The sequence below is a fragment of the Podarcis liolepis genome, assembly GCF_965112155.1.
Source record: "Podarcis liolepis genome assembly, chromosome: 6".
Classification (NCBI taxonomy): domain Eukaryota; kingdom Metazoa; phylum Chordata; class Lepidosauria; order Squamata; family Lacertidae; genus Podarcis; species Podarcis liolepis.
The window spans coordinates 4,994,695-5,018,419 of NC_139559.1; the positions used below are offsets into that span (position 1 = coordinate 4,994,695).

Sequence of the window (23,725 nt, forward strand, 5' to 3'; positions counted from 1 at the left end):
GGAGCCAAGTGGGGCTGTGCTGCGCGACCTGCCTGCCCACATAGGGGTGGGGATCCTGGCCAGCCAACACAGCCCTTGGCGGGCAAATCTCCCCCCGCCCAATGCCTGTGGAGAGGAGTGTCAGGCCTGGGCTGCTTTGCTGCCTTCACCGGGACAGGATAGTGCAGGATCCTGCATGGGAGCAACTGGTTGTGCCCCCTCAGAATTTTGTGCCCAGGGCACAGCCCCCTGCCTCCCCTGCTACGCCACTGAGTTCAATAGAACCTCCTTCAGAAAGTGTGCTTTTGAATGTCAGGTGCTATGGACAAGGAACAGGGCAGGATATGTGCAGTAAAATAAACACAGGCTCCCTGATTGCTTATGATCTTGATCTTTTCTTAAACTCACTATATATTGAACAGTTGGAATGTGATTCAACCCTAACCAAGCTGCACGGCTTTTATGATTAAATTATTTAACGCCAGCTGGCAATACGGTGGGTCTCTGTTTTGGTGATGGCTTCTCCATTTTCCTGGGAACGCGGGTGGTGCTGTGGGTTAAAACCACAGAGCCTAGGACTTGCTGATCAGAAGGTCGGCGGTTTGAATCCCCGCAACGGGGTGAGCTCCCATTGCTCCCTGCTCCTGCCAACCTAGCAGTTCAAAAGCACATCAAAGTGCAAGTAGATAAATAGGTACCTGTAATGGTTCTAGGGGTTGCTCGTGCGTAAATCGGCACCACCACTGGCTGGGTTACCTGGGTGAACTCTCACTGTCCGGACAGCCATTCACCCGTGGCTGTCTCAATCGCTGGCAGAATCCGTCAGTGGGCGTTTCTTGAACTTCTTCCAGCATAAAAGTTCTTTGACGCCTAGTCACCGCCTACTCTCCCTGCGCGGAAGCCTTCTGCGCAAGGAGGGTGTGGGCACCGGAGGGCCAGTGCTCTCCCCGCTGGTCTCCGGCGAAGAGTCATGGAGCCACCTCGCCGATTCCCCCATCTGCCCCCCTTCTCCACTGGTGCTACGCTGATTTCCTTCCCCATAAGATGGGCTGCTTCTCTCCCTCCCAGGACGCTCTCTGGAATCCCTCTGGACTCCTTCCTCTTCCTCTGGCTCCGATGGCAGTTCCCTGACAGTACCGCTCCGGCAGGAAGCTAAATGGCGTTTCTGTGCGCTGCTCTGGTTCGCCAGAAGCGGCTTAGTCATGCTGGCCACATGACCCGGAAGCTGGACGCCGGCTCCCTCGGCCAGTAAAGCGAGGTGAGCGCCGCAACCCCCGAGTGGGCCATGACTGGACCTAATGGTCAGGGGTCCATTTACCTATTTCCATTTCCACCTTTACCTATTTCCATTTCCTGAGTGTCATTGTAGCCCCTGGGTTGTGGTTTGCGATCTGCAACAGTTTTTAAATTGCTCAACCGTTCATTACCCAGAGAACTTTGGATATAGGGCAACTAACAGTTCGCTAATTGATCAGCAGATTAATAGCCACTCTTTGAAACAGGATGCCAGCCCAGATGAAGAAGATCTGGTTTTTTTTGTTTCTCTCTTCTCAGTGCATAAGCATGCGCTGAAAAGGTGGGAGGGGAGAGGGAGAGAATCCAGGAATCTGAAAGAGAGAGAAGGTGCTTTTAGTGCATTAAGGAGCAATCAGTGTCAAGTGTTCTTGAGCAGGGACTCTGGGAATAGCAGGAGAGGCAAGAGAGTGAATGGGCTGCTGCTATAGATCTCCCTCCCCCTCTCCTCCTTAATTCACAAATACCTGCCTGGGGCTTTGAGGCCTGTTTCCCTTCCCATCCCCCTTTCCATAATCAGAAAAGCTGAGAGAGGCAGAAAAACCTGGTGCTTGGCATGTTCTTTGTTGAAGGGAACAGGTGCCCTTGAGAAGCTGATGTTTCTGCGAGGACACCAATAAAGGGAAGTTTGTAGCACCCCGGCGGTGCAGAGGGAGGCAAGGTGGATATGGTTGCATTCTGCATGCCAGGAACAAGGGCAGAGGGGCAGCTGAGATCTGAGCCGCGATAGGGGACGGATTTCCATAAATCGTGACCGAGCCACCCACTCCAAAAGCCCCACCCACTTTCTGCAATGTTGAGAGGGGTTGAAGAGGGTGCAGAAAAATAAATAATGTTTGCCTATTGTGCAGGTGGAGGGTACAAGTCCTGGCACTCCCTACAGTTTTGTGCCCTCGTGCAATGATGCTGCCATCGGGCAACCTGGCAAAACCAGAAGTTGCTGTTGTTTAGTCATTTAGTCATGTCCTACTCTTCGTGACCCCCTGGACCAGAGCACGCCAGGCACTCCCGTCTTCCACTGCCTTCCGCAGTTTGGTCAAACTCATGCTGGTAGCTTCAAGAACACTGTCCAACCATCTCGTCCTCTGTCGTCCCCTTCTCCTTGTGCCCTCCATCTTTCCCAACATCAGGGTCTTTTCCAGGGAGTCTTCTCTTCTCATGAGGTGGCCAAAGTCTTGGAGCCTCAGCTTCATGATCTGTCCTTCCAATGAGCACTCAGGGCTGATTTCCTTAAGAATAAGTTTGATCCTCTTGCAGTCCATGGGACTCTCAAGAGTCTCCTCCAGCACCAGAATTCAAAAGCATCAGCCTTCTTTGTGGTCCAGTTCTCACTTCCATACATCACTACTGGGAAAACCATAGCTTTAACTATACGGACCTTTGTTGGCAAGGTCATGTCTCTGCTTTTTAAGATGCTGTCTAGGTTTGTCATTGCTTTTCTCCCAAGAAGCAGGCATCTTCTAATTTTGTGACTGCTGTGATCATGGAGCCCAAGAAAGTAAAATCTCCCACTGCCTCCATTTCTTCCCCTTCTGTTTGCCAGGAGGTGATGGGACCAGTGGCCATGATCTTAGTTTTTTTGATATTGAGCTTCAGACCATATTTTGTGCTCTCCTCTTTCATCCTCATTAAAATCAGAAGTGCCATCCTCCAAAAACACATGCCTCCTCTTCCCCACCCCTCCTCATTTATCATCATCATCATCAGTTTACTTATATGCCACTTTTCCACAGTTGTGCTCAAAGCGGCTCACAAGATACCACACAGGCAATAATAAATATAATTTTTAAAAGTGTTAATTAGAAATAATCATAATGCAGAAGATAAATCCTTATAAAAACATACAAACAAGGCAACACACCCTCATTTGTCTGTCAAAGGGTGCCACAATATCGTCATATTCACTATGTGATCCCTGATTGGCTGAGATCACATAAAGAGTGTGGAGGGGGGAACCCCAAGGAAACAGTAAATGTGTGAGGACACAGGACTCTTCATCCAATGTTCGTGTGTTCAAGTCCCACGTTGGACCTATATGAATAGAGCTGAATTCGCACAGGGTGCCTTTTTCACTAATGGGGATCATATCCAATGAGTGCACTCCTGTTCCAATCCCCCACCCCCCCAAAAAATTATTATTCTCTGACTCCCTCTTAGTGCTCTCCATATGTTTTTGAAATACAAGCACCATGCTGGCTGGGCCACCAAGCTGGCAAAGACTACTCTATGCTGAAGTGTCACAAAGAACAGGGAGACTTGAAAGACTCGTTATCACCTCATATGGAGCAAAGTGGAGCCCGTCAATTACTCTGAAAAAGGATGGTTGCTCCTGCTCTGAGGGGGTTGGAAGAGTCTCCCCCTCCCCTGTCAAAAAACCCCCCAAAATCATAATTTTAATATGCTGGAGAGGATAAACGGAACCCGCTGCTTGACAATTTGAGGAGAGAAGGTTTGTCAGGAAGGAACACGGGACGCATCCTAAAAGATTCCCGACACAGACATTGTTTCCCTTCCATCCCTGTTGCTGGAAGCAGCTCCTTGCCTGAAATAGTTTGCTCCTCTTGGCAATAACCTTGCTGTGCGTTCCAGCGAAAGTGTGAAAAATTGCTGAGGAGTGCATTTTTCCGCCAAGAGTGTGTGACTGCACTTGGTAAACAAGGAGGAGGGGGAGGGGGAGAAGGCGAACCAGGAGGGGGGGAATCGTAGAGATTGCCAGGGTTGGGGGGGACGTCTCTTAAACCTTCTGAATTGCACATCTGCCAAAATAATAAAAATCAAAGGTGGGTTCTATTTTTAAAGACCCATCTCAGCCAGAGGGAAGCATCTCCCAGTGATCTTCAACAGCGAGAGAAAGCAAGGATAGCTCTACGCGTTCAGGGATTTCTCTTTCCATTTCTATATAAAAATCTGTATTCAAGAACAGAGATTGGGGGCGGCAAGAGAGGCGTCTGTCATCCTGCAGTGATCTCTGGTGCTGAGTGTTCAAAATGCAGCGCTGAGGGAATGTGTTTTCCTATCCTTAGAAAACTCACCATCTGTTAGGCAGGTTGCTAGTGCCCTCCTTCCTCTGCAAAGGAATGAGTGATGGGATAATAATAATAATAATAATAATAATAATAATAATAATAATATTAATAATAATAATAATAATAATAATTTTTTATTTATACCACACCCTTCCCGGTTCAGAAAAGCAGGCTCAGGGTGGCTAACAACAAATTTAAAACACTTAGAATCATAGAATAGAATCATAGAATCATAGAGTTGGAAGAGACCACAAGGGCCATCGAGTCCAACCCCCTGCCAAGCAGGAAACACCATCAGAGCACTCCTGACATATGGTTGTCAAGCCTCTGCTTAAAGACCTCCAAAGAAGGAGACGCCACCACACTCCTTGGCAGCAAATTCCACTGTCAAACAGCTCTTACTGTCAGGAAGTTCTTCCTAATGTTTAGGTGGAATCTTCTTTCTTGTAGTTTGGATCCATTGCTCCGTGTCCGCTTGTCTGGAGCAGCAGAAAACAACCTTTCTCCCTCCTCTATGTGACATCCTTTTATATCTTTGAACATGGCTATCATATCACCCCTTAACCTCCTCTTCTCCAGGCTAAACATGCCCAGTTCCCTTAGCCGTTCCTCATAAGGCATCGTTTCCAGGCCTTTGACCATTTTGGTTGCCCTCCTCTGGACACGTTCCAGTTTGTCAGTGTCCTTCTTGAATTGTGGTGCCCAGAACTGGACACAGTACTCCAGGTGAGGTCTGACCAGAGCAGAATACAGTGGCACTTTTATATATTTGAACATGGCTATCATATCACACCTTAACCTCCTCTTCTCCAGGCTAAACATGCCCAGCTCCCTTAGCCATTCCTCATAAGGCATCGTTAATTGATGCAACAAAAAAACATTATAAAATACAGTATAAAACGTGAATAACAATAAATTCAAAAATTCAAAAGCGGTTGAGAGTGGCAAAGCCCCAATTTACAGATACACACCCACACACCCTGATGTTGACAGCATCCACCTGCATTCTGCCTGGTGGAAATTTCACTCCTGTATTGCCTTCATGAAGGCGCATTTCAACCTTCAGCTACCCCTCCCCTAAAAGAAATTTGCAAATATGGGACAATAATATTCATCACCGACAGTTAAGAGATTTTGGAAGGATAACAGAGGGCAAAATTACTCCTTATGTACAGTTCTGTGGAGTGCCCCCCCCTCCAACGTCCAAGTTTTTGGACAGTTTTTAAAAAGCTTCATTTTGGAATGAAAAAGGCGGGCAGATGAGACTGCCACTTTCCCTTCCAGAATTGCCCACCTTCCAGCTCCAACTGCTTGGCTCCCTGCAGAGGAAAAGCTAAGGTATGGGTAGGCAAACTAAGGCCCGGGGGCCGGATCCGGCCCAATCGCCTTCTAAAGCCAGCCTGTGGACAGTTTGGGAATCAGCATGTTTTTACATGAGGAGAATGTGTCCTTTCATTTAAAATGCATCTCTGGGTTATTTGTGGGGCATAGGAATTTGTTCATTTTTTTCTTCAAAATATAGTCCGGCACCCCACAAGGTCTGAGAGACAGTGGACTGGCCCCCTGCTGAAAAAGTCTGCTGACCCCTGAGCTAAGCGGATCTGTATCCTTTTCCCTGTGGAGGAGAAAAAGCTGTGTGTGTGTGTGTGAGAGAGAGAGAGAGAGAGGGAGAGAGAGAGAGAGAGTGAGTTTGGGTGACAAATGGCCAGCACCAAAACAGTTAACAACCCTGTCCTGCTCAGCATGTACAATGGTACCTCATGTTACATACGCTTCAGGTTACAGACTCCGCTAACCCAAAAATAGTGCTTCAGGTTAAGAACTTTGCTTCAGGATGAGAACAGAAATTGTGCTCCGGCAGCACGGCAGCAGCAGGAGGCCCCATTAGCTAAAGTTGTGCTTCAGGTTAAGAACAGACCTCCAGAACGAATTAAGTACATAACCTGAGGTACCACTGTACTAAAAATGTTTGTGGGGTGTTTTGAACCCAACTCCTCCCTTGCCCTCCTATCCATCTGGAGAACCTCAGAACCCAGGGGCCAAACTCAGCCCTCTGGTTTTCTCCGTCTGCCCCCAACCAGGTTCTCCCCAAGCCACACCTTCTCGGCAGACCCCCCCCCCCAGCGGTCCTGCTCCATCCCCTCCCAATGTCCTGATTTCCCAGGGATAGTCCCAGAATCACGAAAGCTGTCCCATCTTCCAATTTGATCCCGGAGTGTCCCTATTTCCTTCACCAGCACCACTGCCAAGCTTGCCGCAGCTGCAAGGGATAATAATCCCATTGCTTTTCCATAGCCTCTCCATGGCCACCACTGCTGGCCTCCTCCCTTGGGGAGCTCACAGCTGGAAAACAGGAAAGGAGGAGACTGCTGGCACCAAGACCCAGCCCCATGGGACGTGCCAGCTCTGAGGGCCAGGCAGGGGGCAGGACCACCCTGGGCGGGAAGAAAAAGGGAGCAGAGAGGAGTGCAAGGAGTCTTGGGGTTTTGTTATGCTTTGTGTATCCGTTGGTAATCTTGCCCCTTTCTAAAATTTATTTATTGGGGTGTGTGTGTTTTTTTCTTTCTGTAAATCCACCAAACAATCAAATCTAATCAATTCAGGATTAAGGCGTTTTCTTAGGATGCCAGAGGGCATGTGTGGCACGTCCTGTTGGCATAATGGTGGTGGAGATGGTCTGCAAAGAGGGGGACAAAAAATGGTGAGAATGTTCTGGGTGGCAGGAGAGGATATATTGTTTATTTATATCCTTCCTAACTTGTGTTGGGGACGCGGGTGGCACTGTGGGTGAGACCACATAGCCTAGGGCTTGCCGATCAGAAGGTTGGCGGTTCGAATCCCCGCGACGGGGTGAGCTCCCATTGGTTGGTCCCTCCTCCTGCCAACTTAGCAGTTTGAAAGCACATCAAAGTGCAAGTAGATAAATAGGTACCACTCCGGCGGGAAAGTAAACGGCAGAAGCAGCTCAGTCATGCTGGCCACATGACCCAGAAGCTGTACGCTGGCTCCCTCGGCCAATAAAGCGAGATGAGCGCCGCAACCCCAGAGTCGGCCACGACTGGACATAATGGTCAGGGGTCCCTTTACCTTTACCTTTAACTTGTGTTAGCAAGTTCCTTTACTGAGCAAAGTTTACATTCCCATTTAAACGCACAGCAGATAGCTGGTTGCAAGCTCGTGTGAGCCTCTGACTATTATACAATTTAGTCTGTCTCGGATTGAATTGTACGTTCCTGGTAAGTTCCCTTGAATCCCTCTTAAAAGAATAAAGACATGACAATCTTACTCAAAGCCAATAAAAGAATTTTACTCACATCAGTTCACGGTTGGATCCCTGAAGGCAGACTTAGTTACAAATATGTACATGTGGCTCTACCCCATATGGGGGAATAATCCCAGTTCTTCTGCTAGCTGAGAAGGTAGCAGGACCATTCCTAGCTAAGAAGCTGGTCAAACAACGGAGGAAGTGAAAAAGAGAGAGTGTGCTGCGTGCCTTGTCCTTTTGTTACCTGGACAGGTAAGGTCACGCCCACCTACTAGTCACATGCAAAACGAAGGATGCTCCAGCCAGGAGGAAACAGGAAGTTTTCGACTGACTGGACCAAACATCCCCTTGCATGTCCACTCTAGGAAAACGAGGAATGTTGTACTTGACTGCTCCCAGTGGATTACATCCCACCAAAAAAATGGGGGGTCGAGGAGTGTCAGTTGGGGTGGGAAGTGAGAAATTTCACTATTTTCATACTGTAGCCTATGCTGCTCCACCTCCTCCTTGAGGGGGGTCTTGTCGTCCGGGTGGCCCAGGAGCTCCATGCACACAGCCGAGGCTTACACCCCATAGAGGTCACTTTGGAGCAGCTAACACATAGGTTTGACTTCACCCCTGAAGGCGCATTGTCCCTCGAGACAGACAGGTGCCAGCAACAACTAACTGACTCTGACTGTGAAGGCAGAATATAGCCACCTTGGCTAGTATCCATCAAAAGCCCTCTCTCTTTCATGGATTTGTCAAATTGTCCTTTAAAGCCATCTAGCTTGGTGGCCATCACTGGCTCCTGTGGGAGGGAGTTCCACAGGTTAACAATTAGCTGCGTGAAGAAGGACTTCCTTTTCTCTGTCCTGGGCCATCTTGCAGAACAGTGTTTGTGGAGGCATCACGGAAGCTGCCTGCTGATATGTCGAGGGGCCCGTCTGGAGCCATCTTGGCGGATGACCTCAAATCCATTTGGAGAGAGCTTTCCAGTTAGGGAGTTCTTCTTGGGCGTAAGCAAGAAATTGTTCTCTTGTTTTCTGCCCTAGATCTCAAGAAGATCAGAACAGAAACCATTTATTTCTTTTAAAAAAACCTAAATTTATTTACTTTTATTTGTGGGGGAGGGATTTCGACTCTCCCACTTGCCACATGAACGCCATCTGTAACTGGAATATACCAAATGGGTTAATCTCTCCTGGTTCTTTTCCATAAGGCACAGATGTTGGGACAAATGGTCGCTTCTGGAACCGACTCCCAAGAAGGCGTAATTTGATTTCCTAACATCATTTAGAGCTGAATACATAAAAGGAGCCTGTTGCTTTTCTGTGGTGTGAGTTCCACTCTGCACAGGAAGAATCCAATTAGCTAGCAGGGAATTGTCATTGCTGTGTTTCTCTGAACCATCGTTTTAACCACAGTCAGCCCAAGCGCCAGAACTTTGGATGGTCCGGTCGAATTGATCGCAGCAGGTTTACACTAGAAGAAAGAAATGATTTCTTCATGTGGTTATACTAAACTAACTTTCCTTTGTAAACTGCTTAAGAGGTTTCATTGACTATTAGTAAAGGTAAAGGGACCCCTGACCGTGAGGTCCAGTCATGGCCGACTCTGGGGTTGCGGCGCTCATCTCGCTTTATTGGCTGAGGGAGCCGGCGTACAGCTTCCGGGTCATGTGGCCAGCATGACTAAGCCGCTTCTGGCGAACCAGAGCAGCGCACGGAAACACCATTTACCTTCCTGCCGGAGTGGTACCTATTTATCTACTTGCACTTTGATTTGCTTTCGAACTGCTAGGTTGGCAGGAGCAGGGACCGAGCAACGGGAGCTCACCCCATTGCGGGGATTCAAACCACTGACCTTCTGATCGGCAAATCCTAGGCTCTGTGGTTTAACCCACAGCTCCACCCATGTCCCCATTGACTATTAAGCAGCACACAAATTCTGATGAATGTGGGGTGGGGGGGAATAAGAGGGTTGAGCTAGGACCTGGGAATCCAGGGTTCAAATCCCCACTTAGCCACGGAGCAGACTGGGTGTGCTTTAGCACATTATGGAAAGAAGTCCTATAGTGTTGAGATAGTTTCGTTGGTGCAGCATGAGGCTCCTAATCTCAGGGTTGTGGATTCGAGTCCTACTTGGGCAAAAGATTCCTGCATTGCAGAGGGCTGGACTAGATCAGAGCTTTCCAAACTGTGTGTCGCGACACGTTCGTGTGTCAGCTGCCGTGTGTAGGTGTGTCACACAAACACTCCCAGCACTCCTCCTGGCGCTGGAAATTGGTTAGTTTAACTTCTGGTTTGCTAGTAAAACTGAATAACTGTCTCACGAAATGAACCGTATCTAAAAGGTGTGTCACCAACATGAAAACTTTGGAAAGTTCTGGACTACATGGTCCCTTCAAATTTTACGATTCTATGTTGGGACGCAGGTGGCGCTGTGGGTTAAACCACAGAGCCTAGGGCTCGCCGATCAGAAGGTCGGCGGTTCGAATCCCCGCGACGGGGTGAGCTCCCGTTGCTCGGTGCCTGCTCCTGCCAACCTAGCAGTTTGAAAGCACATCAGTGCAAGTTGATAAATAGGCACCGCTCCAGCGGGAAGGTAAACGGTGTTTCCGTGCGCTGCTCTGGTTTGCCAGAAGCGGCTTAGTCATGCTGGCCACATGACCGGAAGTTGTACGCCAGCTCCTTCAGCCAGTAAAGTGAGATGAGCGCCACAACCCCAGAGTCAGCCACAACTGAACCTAATGGTCAGGGGTCCCTTTCCCTTTCTGATTCTAAGTTAATTGGTGGGAGCCTGTTCTCCAAAAAAAGCTTCTGTAACAGCTGATAGTTATGACTCTGGGTCCAGTTCCAATCCAGATCATTTTTTTTAATTAAATTTTTATTAAAGTTTTAACAAATCACCACAATACAATAACAACACCATAACAATAACATACTAACAAACACACACAAAAAAACACACGTATAACTCCAATTTTTACTTTCTTTTAGCTTACTTTCACGACTTCCTCATACCTTCCCTTTCTGTATTCCAATTTCGAATTCAATTGTCAGCAAATCCTTACCCTACTTTTAAATTAGTTTTTTTAAAAAAAAAATTATTTTCTTCTAATTATCCCTTGCCGCTTTTAACCCCTTAATAACCAATCCAGCATTTTTCTAACCTTCATTAATTTTACAATATTTCTTTAAATACTCTTTAAATTTCTTCCAGTCTTCCTGCGCCGTATCTCTTCCCTGGTCACGGATCTGCTCGTCATTTCCGCCAGTCCCATATAGTCTATCACCTTCAGTTCATAGAATCATAGAATCATAGAATCATAGAGTTGGAAGAGACCACAAGGGCCATCGAGTCCAACCCCCTGCCAAGCAGGAAACACCATCAGAGCACTCCTGACATATGGTTGTCAAGCCTCTGCTTAAAGACCTCCAAAGCAGGAGACTCCACCACACTCCTTGGCAGCAAATTCCACCGTCGAACAGCTCTTACTGTCAGGAAGTTCTTCCTAATGTTTAGGTGGAATCTTCTTTCTTGTAGTTTGGATCCATTGCTCCGTGTCTGCTTCTCTGGAGCAGCAGAAAACAACCTTTCTCCCTCCTCTATGTGACATCCTTTTATATATTTGAACATGGCTATCATATCACCCCTTAACCTCCTCTTCTCCAGGCTAAACATGCCCAGCTCCCTTAGCCGTTCCTCATAAGGCATCGTTTCCAGGCCTTTGACCATTTTGGTTGCCCTCCTCTGGACACGTTCCACTTTGTCAGTGTCCTTCTTGAACTGTGGTGCCCAGAACTGGACACAGTACTCCAGGTGTGGTCTGACCAGAGCAGAATACAGTGGCACTATTACTTCCCTTGATCTAGATGCTATACTCCTATTGATGCAGCCCAGAATTGCATTGGCTTTTTTAGCTGCCGCGTCACACTGTTGGCTCATGTCAAGTTTGTGGTCAACCAAGACTCCTAGATCCTTTTCACATGTACTGCTCTCAAGCCAGGTGTGGGAGGAGCTTATCAGAGTTTTAGCTGTTGCCCAGTTCCAATCCAGATCAATTGCTGTCTCTTGCAGATCACCCTCCCTACATCCCTGCATTAAATATTTGTGTTGCCTGCTAAGAGCTGGGATGGGATCTGGGACAGAGCAACGGGAGCTCACTCCGTCATGGGGATTCGAACCGCCGACCTTCTGATTGGCAAGCCCAAGAGGCTCAGTGGTTTAGACCACTGAGATGTAGTGATGGTGGCCAAGTTAAGTGACTGAAAGATGATTAAGCAAACTCATGAAGGACAAGCCTACCAGTGGCTACTAGTAACAATGGCTATGTGCTAATTCCAGGATCAGAAGGAATCTGAGCACTTCACGGTGCAGAAATATTTGTGCATGTGTGCATTTATATGCATGGGCATTAGAAACGAGATGCACTTAGCCCATCTCAGAGAAATGACACAACCTTCTTTCTGCAAGCATGCCCTCCTCTTGGCAGCTTTCTCCTGCCCGAGGGGGCCACCTACTGGTGCGGAAGTTCAGTGAAGAACAGACTATGAGGACCCCCACATGCACACACATGCATACATACCGTCTCTCAGATTGTGAACACAGATAGTTGTTACTCCAGCCAAAGCTGTTACTCCAGGGTTGTGGTTTTCTAAAATATCAAGCTTCTGTTTGCACAAGCCTGGAATTCCACGGCGTTTCTCCCTAATCGCTTTTTCATAGAATCATAGAATCAAAGAGTTGGAAGAGACCACAAGGGCCATCGAGTCCAACCCCCTGCCAAGCAGGAAACACCATCAGAGCACTCCTGACATATGGTTGTCAAGCCTCTGCTTAAAGACCTCCAAAGTAGGAGACTCCACCACACTCCTTGGCAGCAAATTCCACTGCCGAACAGCTCTTACTGTCAGGAAGTTCTTCCTAATGTTTAGGTGGAATCTTCTTTCTTGTAGTTTGGATCCATTGCTCCGTGTCCGCTTCTCTGGAGCAGCAGAAAACAACCTTTCTCCCTCCTCTATGTGACATCCTTTTATATATTTGAACATGGCTATCATATCACCCCTTAACCTCCTCTTCTCCAGGCTAAACATGCCCAGCTCCCTTAGCCGTTCCTCATAAGGCATCGTTTCCAGGCCTTTGACCATTTTGGTTGCCCTCCTCTGGACACGTTCCAGTTTGTCAGTGTCCTTCTTGAACTGTGGTGCCCAGAACTGGACACAGTACTCCAGGTGAGGTCTGACCAGAGCAGAATACAGTGGCACTATGACTTCCCTTGATCTAGATGCTATACTCCTATTGATGCAGCCCTTTGTTTCTTTTGGAAACAAAGTCACAGGGCTTCCCTGTGGGTCACTGCCATCCACACTTCAGGGATAACTACCCTCTTATCATTTACAACGGGTGTGGGGACCCCCCCCCCATCCTCAGACATTGGCCTTGCAGGATAAACTTACTTCCTCTTCTCCTGGCCCTGGTGTCATATATGGGAATATTCAAGGTGAAGCTTGGAACTTCAAGCCATAGTTAAAAGGACGAACAATTAGGAGAGTACTCAGAACATTCGCTTGACTCCTCCTTTGCATCCCCGACTTGAATTCAAGGGGGGCCCTTCCAAAAGAAGGAAGGAAGGAATCAGAGCTCAGGAAGGAATCAGATAAATTGGATGGATGGTTACAATATTATCAGATTAAAGAATTGTATAAACTTGATAAGAAAAATGGTTTTGCAACAGAAAAATCCAAATTGGAAACGGAATTGTTAGACCCTAATGTTAAAAATCTCTCCAAAATGTGTAATTTGTTGTTAGATTGGCATACAAAGGACGAACAAGTTAAATCTGTGATGATTGATTGGGCAAGAGATGTTGGACACAATATAATGTGGGAAGATTGGGAAAGGCTGTGGAAGAAAGGGGTTAAATTTACTGCATGTACTGTATTGAAAGAAAATATTATGAAAATGATGTATAGATGGTACTTAATCCCATTACTTTTTTTTGAAGCTGCATCACCTGGTGTCGTGGGGAATGCCAGGTGACTGACAGGTGTCCAGCCCCATCCACCTGTCAAAGTGGCCCACTGGGTGTGGCCCACAACTTTGTCGGAAGTTTTAGGTTTTATTCTTTCACTTTTGACAACCCATATTAAGGTAAAAAGGTAAAGGACCCAGGACGGTTAGGTCCAATCAAAGGCGACTATCAGGTTGCAGCACTCATCTCGCTTTCAGGCCGAGGGAGCTGGCGTTTGTCCACAGACAGCTTTCCGGGTCATGTGGCCAGCATGACTAAACCGCTACTGGCACACAGAGGACTGTGACGGAAACCAGAGCGCACGGGAACGCCGTTTACCTTCCCGCCACAGTGGCACCTATTTATCTACTTGCACTGGTGTGCTTTCAAACTGCTAAATTGGCAGAAGCTGGGACAGAGGAACAGGAGCTCACTCCATTGTGCAGATTCGAACCACTGACCTTCCAATCGGCAAGCCCAAGAGGCTGTGGTTTAGACCACAGCGCCACCATATAGGTCAGAACAGGCAGCAGTTAGAAATGGAGGAGTGGGGGAATTTAGGCATCATTTGATTTTATTTTTACATATTTCAGGAGAAGTGGTAGTAAACTGTTCATATATTTCTGGGCTTCCAGTTTAAATTGCAAGCGACTGCAGTGAGTTGAGGAAAACAGTCACAATCAGCATTGCAGGGAGCACAGGGGTGTCTTTCCTTTCCAAAATGAATTGGTTGTGTATCCACCGACCACCTTTGGAGCAAATCCATTGGGTTTTCCCTGTCTCATAAGAAGTGCCAGGTTGCTAAATCATAATCATATTCATAATTTATTATTTATACCCCACCCATCTGGCTGGGTTTCCCCAGTCATGCTAGACTGCTCTCAACGCAATTGGTGATTATGATAATAAAGCGATAAAACAACAGATATTAAAAGCTTCCCTAAACAGGGCTGCCTTCAGATGTCTTCTAAAAATCAGATACTTGTATATCTCTTTGACATCTGATGGGAGGGTGTTCCACAGGGCGGGTGCCACCACCAAGAAGGCCCTCTGCCTGGTTCCCTGTAACCTCACTTCTCGCAGTGAGGAAACAGCCAGAAGGCCCTCAGAGCTCGACCTCAGTGTCCAGGCAGAACGATGGGGGTGGAGATGCTCCTTCAGGTATCACGTCAAGGGCTCATCTAATCCAGAATTCTTTTCTCACAATAGCCAACCAGATACCCCAAATAGGAAATTCACAAGTAGGATTCACAAGTGCAGCCCTCTCCCCTTCTGCGGTTTTCAGGAACTGGTAGCCAGAGGCGTATATGTTCAAGCAGTGGAGGTACAACTTAGCCATTGTGGCTAACAGCCCTTACTAACTTTATTGTCCATGAATTTGTCTAATCCTTTTGTTAAGCCCTCCACCTTGTTGGCCATCACTGCATGTTGTGGGAGTTAATTTTATTTTTTTGGCTATACACTATGTGAATAAACTCTTTTGTCCGTCTTGAGTCAGCCTCCTCAGTGACAGACTTACACCATTAGCAAACCGAACGCTTAGAGAGTCACCCAGCTTCCACCTCCACCAAAGCTTCTGGCAAGGTATTAGCCTTTTAAATTTTCACTCTTTTTCAATTGAAAAAAAAAAAAAACATTGGGAAGGTGGGTTGGTGACGTCACAGGCCAACGCCAATTAGTGCTGTGCACGCACCCAGTTTCCCTAGAGTTTGATCCTGGGGATAGGATTGCACCCCATGAACAAAATGCACAAAGCGCCTTTCCGCTCAGCGTGACTGTGACCCATTTCCCGTTTAACTAACTTCTAGGCTATTTGGCAGCTGACAAAATTTAATTCCTTTTTTATTTTCGTGTGAGGCAGATGAGGGGAGGTAATGAGATGACCCGGCTCGCCTCTGCCTTTCCCTCCGTCAATCAAGAGGAAATTGGACAAGACAGAAGGAACGGCCTGAGAAAGAGGTCGGCTCCTTTCCACTTCAGCTCCTTTTATTTCCCCAGGGAAGGGGGGAAACACAAGCGCGTTCGTAGTAGCCTCTCGCTGTGGAACCGTGCGCCCGAAGCTCCTTTGTTTGCTGAGCTCCTTCTGAGTTGCACTCCCTGTTCGCTGACAGCACTGGCTGCCATCAAAGGCTTCCCTGGAAATGGGAGTCAAGAGGAAGACTTGGTTTTCCCTTCATCCAGTGTGGGAAGGGAACACACCGGCCTCTCTTTCTCGAGGAGTTGACATTCTGCAAACCCGGCTATGCAAATGTCTGTCCTCTCTCCCATGCTGTTTCCTAGTTGCAACACCGAAGCATAACTTAGTGGCAAAAACACATGTTTTGCGTGCAAAGGTTCTCAGGTTCAGTGCTGAGAAAATCTAGGTTAATAAGGATCGTCAGATGGAAAGCGATAGGACTCTCTGATGCAGACAGATGGGCAACATATATTATTATTATTATTAGCCCTGATCAAAATAGATGGAGCTCTGTGCAGACATCAAAAGATTCATGAATGAATTATGTGGCACTTTGTTCAGTGAGACCACATTTCTCAGATTTTGTTCCTTTATTCCTTTGCAATTATTTGTTTTCTTACTGTATAGCTATCAGATTTTACTTGTATCCATATTTGGGGTGCAGCACCTCAGAATCCAGGACACGGGTGGCGCTGTGGGTTAAACCACAGAGCCAAGGACTTTCCAATCAGAAGGTCGGCGGTTCGAATCCCCGCAACGGGGTGAGCTCCTGTTGTTTGGTCCCTGCTCCTGCCAACCTAGCAGTTCGAAAGCAGGTCAAAGTGCAAGTAGATCTGGCGGGAAGGTAAACGGTGTTTCGGTGTGCTACTCTGGTTCGCCAGAAGTGGCTTAGTCATGCTGGCCACATGACCCGGAAGCTGTACGCCGGCTCCCTCAGTCAATAAAGCAAGATGAGTGCCGGAACCGCAGAGTTGGTCAGGACTGGACCTAACAGTCAGGGGTCCCTTTACAGTGGTACCTCCGGTTACATACGCTTCAGGTTACAGACTCCACTAACCCAGAAATAGTGTTTCAGGTTAAGAACTTTGCTTCAGGATGAGAACAGAAATCATGATCCAGCAGCGCGGCAGCAGCAGGAGGCCCCATTAGGTAAAGTGGTGCTTCAGGTTAAGAACAGTTTCAGGTTAAGAACGGACCTCCGGCACGAATTTAGAAGACACCTGAAGGCAGCCCTGTTCAGGGAAGTTTTTAATGTGTGACATTTTAAGGTATTTTTAATCTTTGTTGGAAGCCGCCCAGTGGAGCTGGGGAAACCCAGCCAGATGGGCAGGGTACAAATAAATTGGATGGCCCTCTGTCATGGATGATTTAGTTGAGATTCCTGCACTGCAGGGGGGGTTGACTAGATAGCATTTGGGGGTCCCTTTGAACTCTAGGATTCCCTGATTAACTGAACCCTTTCTGTCCTCCGTAGGCTATCTCCAGACCTGCCTCGCGTCGTCCGGCTACAAGAATGAAAAGAAGAAGCTCCACTTGGCGTCCTCAGACCCAATCTACACGCCGTCGCACGAAGACTACAGCGACCCCGAGAGCCCCCAATCCAGCTTGTCGGCGCACTACTTCAACGGCGAAGCCGCCGTCACCGAGAGCTACTCGATGGACGCCTTCTTCATCACCGACGGGCGGTCACGGCGCCAGGGAGAGGGCCAGCGTCGGGGGGCGCACCGCCACTCGTGCAGCGAGTGCGGCAAGACCTACGCCACGTCTTCCAACCTCAGCCGGCACAAACAGACACACCGCAGCCTGGACAGCAAGATGGCGAGGAAGTGCCCCACCTGTTCCAAGGCCTACGTCTCCATGCCCGCCCTGGCCATGCACATCCTGACACACAACCTCAAACACAAGTGCGACGTGTGCGGCAAGGCTTTCAGCCGGCCGTGGCTCCTGCAGGGACACATGCGTTCCCACACGGGCGAGAAGCCCTTCGGCTGCTCCCACTGCGGAAAGGCCTTCGCTGACCGCTCCAACCTGCGGGCTCACATGCAGACGCACTCGGCCTTCAAGCACTACAAGTGCAAGCAATGCGAGAAGACCTTCGCCCTCAAGTCGTACCTCAACAAGCACTACGAGTCGGCCTGCTTCAAGGGGGCTGAGCACGCCTGCGAGGAGGAGAACTGAGCCGGACAGGGGAAGGAGAGAAGGTCCAGGGCAGGACCACGGCAACCGTCTTCAGGGATCTGGGGTTTGGACAAGAAAGGACAAGCGTCGCCCTGGGAGGCGAAAGGGACCGCCGCAACAAATTGCAAGTCGTTCTGTTACTGGGAGGAAGCACTTAAGAACCTGGCAATTGCAACCTGTCCTTCTCAGAAGGTGATGGAGACTTTGGGAAGATGGCAAGCATTGGTCCTGAGGCCCAGCAACCTTCAAACCCAGCGGTGGTCCATGAGATGTTCTCCAGATATTGTTGGACCACCGCTCCCATCAACCACATGTTCAGCAGCGGTGGGAGCTGTGGTCCGCAGAACGTTCTCCACCCCTGGTCCTCCTGACCTGCCTTTTTCTCCTTCCTTCTCCAAATCGTCAACCGAAGCAATAACTCCAGTCAATGCCAGCAGAAGGCCGTCTTCTGGGAGACTCCTTGCTTGGTCTCGCATGAGCGAGACAAGCTTTTGACTTTTCTTCAGGATTACCGGGATGGAGAGAGGGAAAGAAAGAGACAATTGTCTCTCTTTCCATTTCTCTCTCTCTCTCTCTCTTTCAGATAACTTGGGAAATGCCGGGTGTATTTATATTATTTATTACGTTATTTATTTAGTGTGCTGCTCCTTCTTCTCCCCTTGATGGGGAGGAAGAAAAGCTATCAGTGTTGCCCTTTGAGATCTTTTGGGGACAGAACGAGTGCAGAAGCTGTGAAACCCGACTCAGGGGGGCATTGTGAGGAAGGGTACCCACGACGCTGACAAGGCTGGGTGTGGGACGCTTAGACAGAGCGACTTCTCAAATCAAGCTTTGGAAGCGAGGAAGAGAATGATTTGTTGTGTTTGGCATAGGAAACAGGAACTTTTTTTATGTTTGAAGGACCCAGGAAGGCACAATGCGTGGGTGGGGGGAGAGAACCAGTCATTTCTTTCTTTCCATATGGTTGTCAGAATTAGGATCTCCGCCAGACAGCCTGTTTGTTGAGCACCCATCCCAATTTGTTTGCACGGAGGTTATAGGTCTTCTCATTCCCGGTTACTTGACATCTCCACCTAGTGGTTGCTAACAGTGATGCCTTTGAGAGGGAACTTCACCAAAGATGGCCCTCATTCACCCATCTCCACATTGTGGGATGCCCTCACGAGCTTCTGAGGAACCACACCATGTTCCCGAGAAGAACCCAGTGCAAAAACCCCAACCATAACCTCTCCATCCTCCTGTCATCACAAGAGAAGCATTCTTCCTTGAAGGCTGGAAGGGACAAGGGCAAGAAACAGATTGACTGCATAGCTAAATCCAAACATCGTTTCCAGGCATAGCCAGGCAGTGGCGTAGGAAGGTGGTGCGGAGGGTATGGGCCGCCCTGGGTGTCATCACTGAGGGGGATGACAAAATGGCAAAAATATGTGTTTTTGAAAAAATAACTCCCGCACGCCCCTTGCTACGCCACTGCAGAAACACTCTCCCCTTGAGTGATTTCCATAAACCAGAAGCATTGCTGTCTCTTAACTTTGCAGGCAGAGCACAGCCTTTATGACTAGTAGCCTTCGACAGCCCTCTTCTCCATGAACCTGCCTAATTCAGAGGCGTAGCTAGGTGAGGCGGGGGCACTGGGTGCCACACATCAGGGCCTGCAGCGTGCCTGAGCCATGCGTCTCTCCTGAGGGGAAGGTGATGGGTAGACTGCCTGCAAGCTCCGTGCTGCTTTTTTGAGCAGCGTGGGGCTTGCGTCTTCCCACCGCCTCAGCCGCCCTACAGCTGAGGGGGAGGCTGCAGAGAGGCCCCACGCAGTGTGCACTGCCTTGGCTCGCCCCGTCCCCATGGGCGGCTTGCTCCACCCCTGGCTGCAGGGTGCGCATACCGCCCCGGGCACCAGAGCAGCTAGCTACACCACTGTAGCCAAGAAGCCCTGTTTCTGTTGTCATTCCACATTTGTTAATGGCGGGTGTGGAATCTCTTGCTGCTACAGAGGCGCCTGTATTAAATGCCCATAGTCTTCCTTTGAGAAGTGTCAATGGATTGTGGTGGAACCATTTGCCTTTCAGCCAATCAGGAGGCCTTTCTGCTCAGCTCCCACCTCCTTGCCTTTGCAAGCCCATCAGAGGTATGGGATGTAACGGCAGCTTTATGCCACTCTCGTAGCAGAAATATAGTGCATCCATTTCCCTTTGATTGAGGAGTTTGTCCTTTCAAGCGTGTGAGTTAGCAAGAATGGCAGCTGCTGCCATAAATTTAGGAGCTCTCTATTTTAAAGTTCTAATTTATCCTATTTATACTATTTATTGTTTAAGAAGAATGGGTGGGTGAAACATTGGGGGTTTCTTTGCATGAATCCTAGCAAGCAGGACGTCGATGGCAGAAGCTGTTTGCAGGTACACCATTGTCACAGAAGCTGGAGGCATATTAGAGCTCTGTAGCGGCAGCGGCTGTTTTCAAAGAGCTAGGATCCATTTGCAAGGAGGAATCACCAATTTACTTTGACCTGTGTTAGTGATGGTTGTTGAATGATGGGAACTGGACTTTGAATATTCACATGCAAAACATACCCTATTTCGTTGCGCTGTGGGTCTTTGCCTAAGGTTAGTCAGATGCTGCCCCTGGGATGGGATGGGGGGAGACCGAGAGAGAATACAGGATTCCTCAGATGACCTGTATATTGAACATGTGTCCTGAATTGCTTGCACAAAGCTTACGGGGAAAGGTAGATTGTACCTGGTCTCTACAGAGCAATCTAAATTGTTTGTGGTGAGGCTATATGACAATGAGCATTCATCCTGCATTCATCCTGATCTGCTTGTGGGAATATCAGTGGCGTAGCGTGGGTTGTCAGCACCCGGGGCAAGGCAAGTAATTTGCGCCCCCTAACCCGTGGATTTGCGCCCCCTAACCCTAACCCCCAGATATTGTGCCCGGTGCGGCTGGCCCCCCCTGCACCCCCCACGCTACACCACTGGGGAATATTTACATCTCCATGCGTTAGCTCATACCATACTTTTCACAGCATTTTGCCATTACTTCCCTAAGTGCAAACTGTTTGCTTTTAAAGCGCATTTGTAGCAAGAGCGCTTTAATCCACTTTAACTGCGCAAACCCGAAATTTCCGGTATGCGCTCGAACTCTTCCTGCAAAATAGTGACAGTGTGGAGGCAGCCAAAACTCACCTAGACAGCTCACCACAGAGGCAATATTTCAGACGGAGACTTCCTGATTGGCAGCTCTGCCTCGTAGCCAATATCTGGCACCACTTTTCTCGAACGAAAAGCAGGACAAAATAAACACAGGCGTGCTCTGGGAACCAAAGTCTTTCTCAAACAACCATCCGTTCTCTTCCTAGCCATCATTTCCAGCCTAAAACAAGAGTTAAGAACCAGGAGGGGGCAACTCCTCATTAAATGACATTTATATTTTGCTGATAAAGTGATGGATTTTTTTTTAAATTGAAAAAAGGTAGGGGGGCACAGAACTCTACACTCAGCCGAACGAGTAAAAGCCATGCGGGAAGTGGAATGTTTCAGAAGATGATTTTTCAGTCTCATTGCCCCCTTCGGAACAGACTGTGTTTTGGGCTGTGCAAGACCTGTTCGAAGGCAAAGCTGTTCCGTCACGTCTTCCTCACTGATGAGAAACGTCGGCTCCTCCGTGGGCTGCAATTCCAGGTGATGGGAAGCAACAGCCGCTTCTATGCAAACTCTCCAGGTGAACGTTACCTCTCCAGCCTCTGCCATTTTGCATGTGCTTAAAACTTTTTGGCGCTGCGGACAACAGTACATAAACAACATCAGTGTCTTCCAGATGTGGACATATAAGCCTCTGGGGACAGGAAAGGGCCCCAACAATGAATGTGACAAGAGACTCATCCACTTTTTGTGACACCTCCGATTTTCTACCTCTGACCCAATGAGCCATCTCGCAGGACAAGGGACACAACTCGGCAACGGTCTTCTCGGTTGTCCAAGAAAACTGTTTGTTGTTAGAACAGGTGCGCCAAATGCCACAACGCATCAACACATCCCCCCTCCACCTTTGGAATGCACCCTTCTTCCACAAGCCACAAGTCCCATACATTCTCCTGGAGTTGTAACTTCCACTGGGGAGCCAAAACACATTAATGCATCGCAAGAGGGTTAACGGGGTGGGTAGCTAATAATCAAAGGCTCCTCTGAGCTCAAAGAATCCAGGTTGCCCCTTTCTCTGCATGAGTCTCTGCCCCAAGAGCACCGGAGCTGCTCTCCTGCCTGTGACTTTATATGGGAAGGGGCGCATCGCCCCTCTGGGGGAAAAGGAACCCTGTTTGTTACATGCTCAGAAAAAGCAAACCCTTTTGAGGGTGTGTGTATGTAAAAAAATAACACGTGCTTCCAATTTTAATTCAGGGGGAAAGTGTGCCTCGGCTACCAAAAGTTTGGAAATGACCATTCCGTAGGAGCAGGAATGTGTGAATGGTGGAAAAGCAGTTTTGCTACAATTCCAACTTGATGTGCTCATTTGAAACATGGTTTGTTCCCCTCTCTCTGCCCCACAGAGCTGCCTCTCCCCATCTCTGCCCCACCATCGTTCTCGCTTTCCCCCCAGGTTTCTTTCCCCACTTCCAACAACAGCAACACACAAGGTTTTCGCCACCCCAGCAGCTCACACACACTGGGAGGGAATCTTTGGTGCAGGCTGGCCGTACAGTATGGGTTAAAGGTAAAGGTAAAGGGACCCCTGACCATTAGGTCCAGTCGTGACCGACTCTGGGGTTGCGGCGCTCATCTCGCTTTATTGGCCAAGGGAGCCGGCATACAGCTTCCGGGTCACGTGGCCAGCATGACTAAGCCGCTTCTGGCAAACCAGAGCAGCGCACGGAAATGCCGCTTACCTTCCCGCCGGAGCTGTACCTATTTATCTACTTGCACTTTGATGTGCTTTCGAACTGCTAGGTTGGAAGGAGCTGGGACTGAAGAACGGGAGCTCACCCTGTTGCAGGGATTCGAACCGCCAACCTTCTGATCGGCAAGCCCTAGGCTCTGTGGTTTAACCCACAGCGCCACCCGCGTCCCTACAGTATGGGTTACGGGGACCTCGATACAGGCATTATCCTACCTTTTCCCTCCTCTTAGGGCTTGGGCAAGTCTTAGCTGTTCTCACCAAGGAGTGGGAAACGGCTGTATACAATAATCATTTGCAATTTCCCCCACGGGGCACAAATAGCACAACTCAAAAACATGCCGAGGCTCAAGGTATTGCTAATGTCTTCTTAGGTGCCATGACGACACTTTTGGAATTCCGCACATGGTTTCAGCACCACCATATTCCTGTGCTTGCACATGCACATTCAAAGCAGCATCCATGTGATGGTTACATTATTTCGTCATAGATATCATTTCGTTACAAAAAAATAAAAACCACCTCCCTCTGACATGAGCGACAAGCAGCAGAAAGCTTCTTTCTGTAAAGGAAGGTTCCTGGTTTCTCGCCTGTTGCTTTTTGCACTGGGAACGATCAAGGTCAACCCAGATCCTCGTTAGTGTTTATACTGTAAATAAGATAAGACAGCAATAATTTTCTCTGCATGATAGAGTCTTGTTTTCTCTTGCCAGATTTTGAACTGGACAGATCATGGGGAAGAGAAACAAATCTCTCCCCCCAGATGAAACTACCTGCAGTATTGTAAAACGCAATTCAGGGATAATAAAAAAGGGCCTTCTTCTGCTACAGAATTGTGTTGTCTGTATTTGAATTGATGGAGTGAGTGGGGGGGGGGAGAGCAGGGGCAAGCACAAAGCTCTGTACATATTTATTCCGATTATTGCTGTCCCGCCGTTTGCACAACCGAGAGGGCAGTTTAAAACTGAATCGAGGAAGATAAAAAGCATCCATGAAGTAACACAGGCCTTAAAATGCAGCAAAACAACAACTCAAATAATTCAGTTTGTTAATAGCTGCAGCAACCACCATATTTTTTGCTCCATAAGACGCACCTGACCATAAGACGCACCTAGTTTTTAGAGGAGGAAAACAAGAAAAAAAAA

The 23,725-nt window shown here is 48.4% G+C and overlaps 1 protein-coding gene across 1 annotated transcript in view; it reads left to right on the forward strand.

Annotated features, from left to right (window-relative positions):
* SCRT2 (scratch family transcriptional repressor 2) overlaps nt 1–19,393 on the forward strand; it is a 29,155-nt gene extending 9,762 nt beyond the window's left edge. The window contains exon 2 of the mRNA XM_083507715.1: nt 16,990–19,393. Within this exon, the coding sequence (XP_083363841.1) occupies nt 16,990–17,693 (704 nt within the window). The 3' untranslated portion in view covers nt 17,694–19,393. The remainder of the gene's footprint in view (nt 1–16,989) is intronic.
* Nucleotides 19,394–23,725: the final 4,332 nt, after the last annotated feature.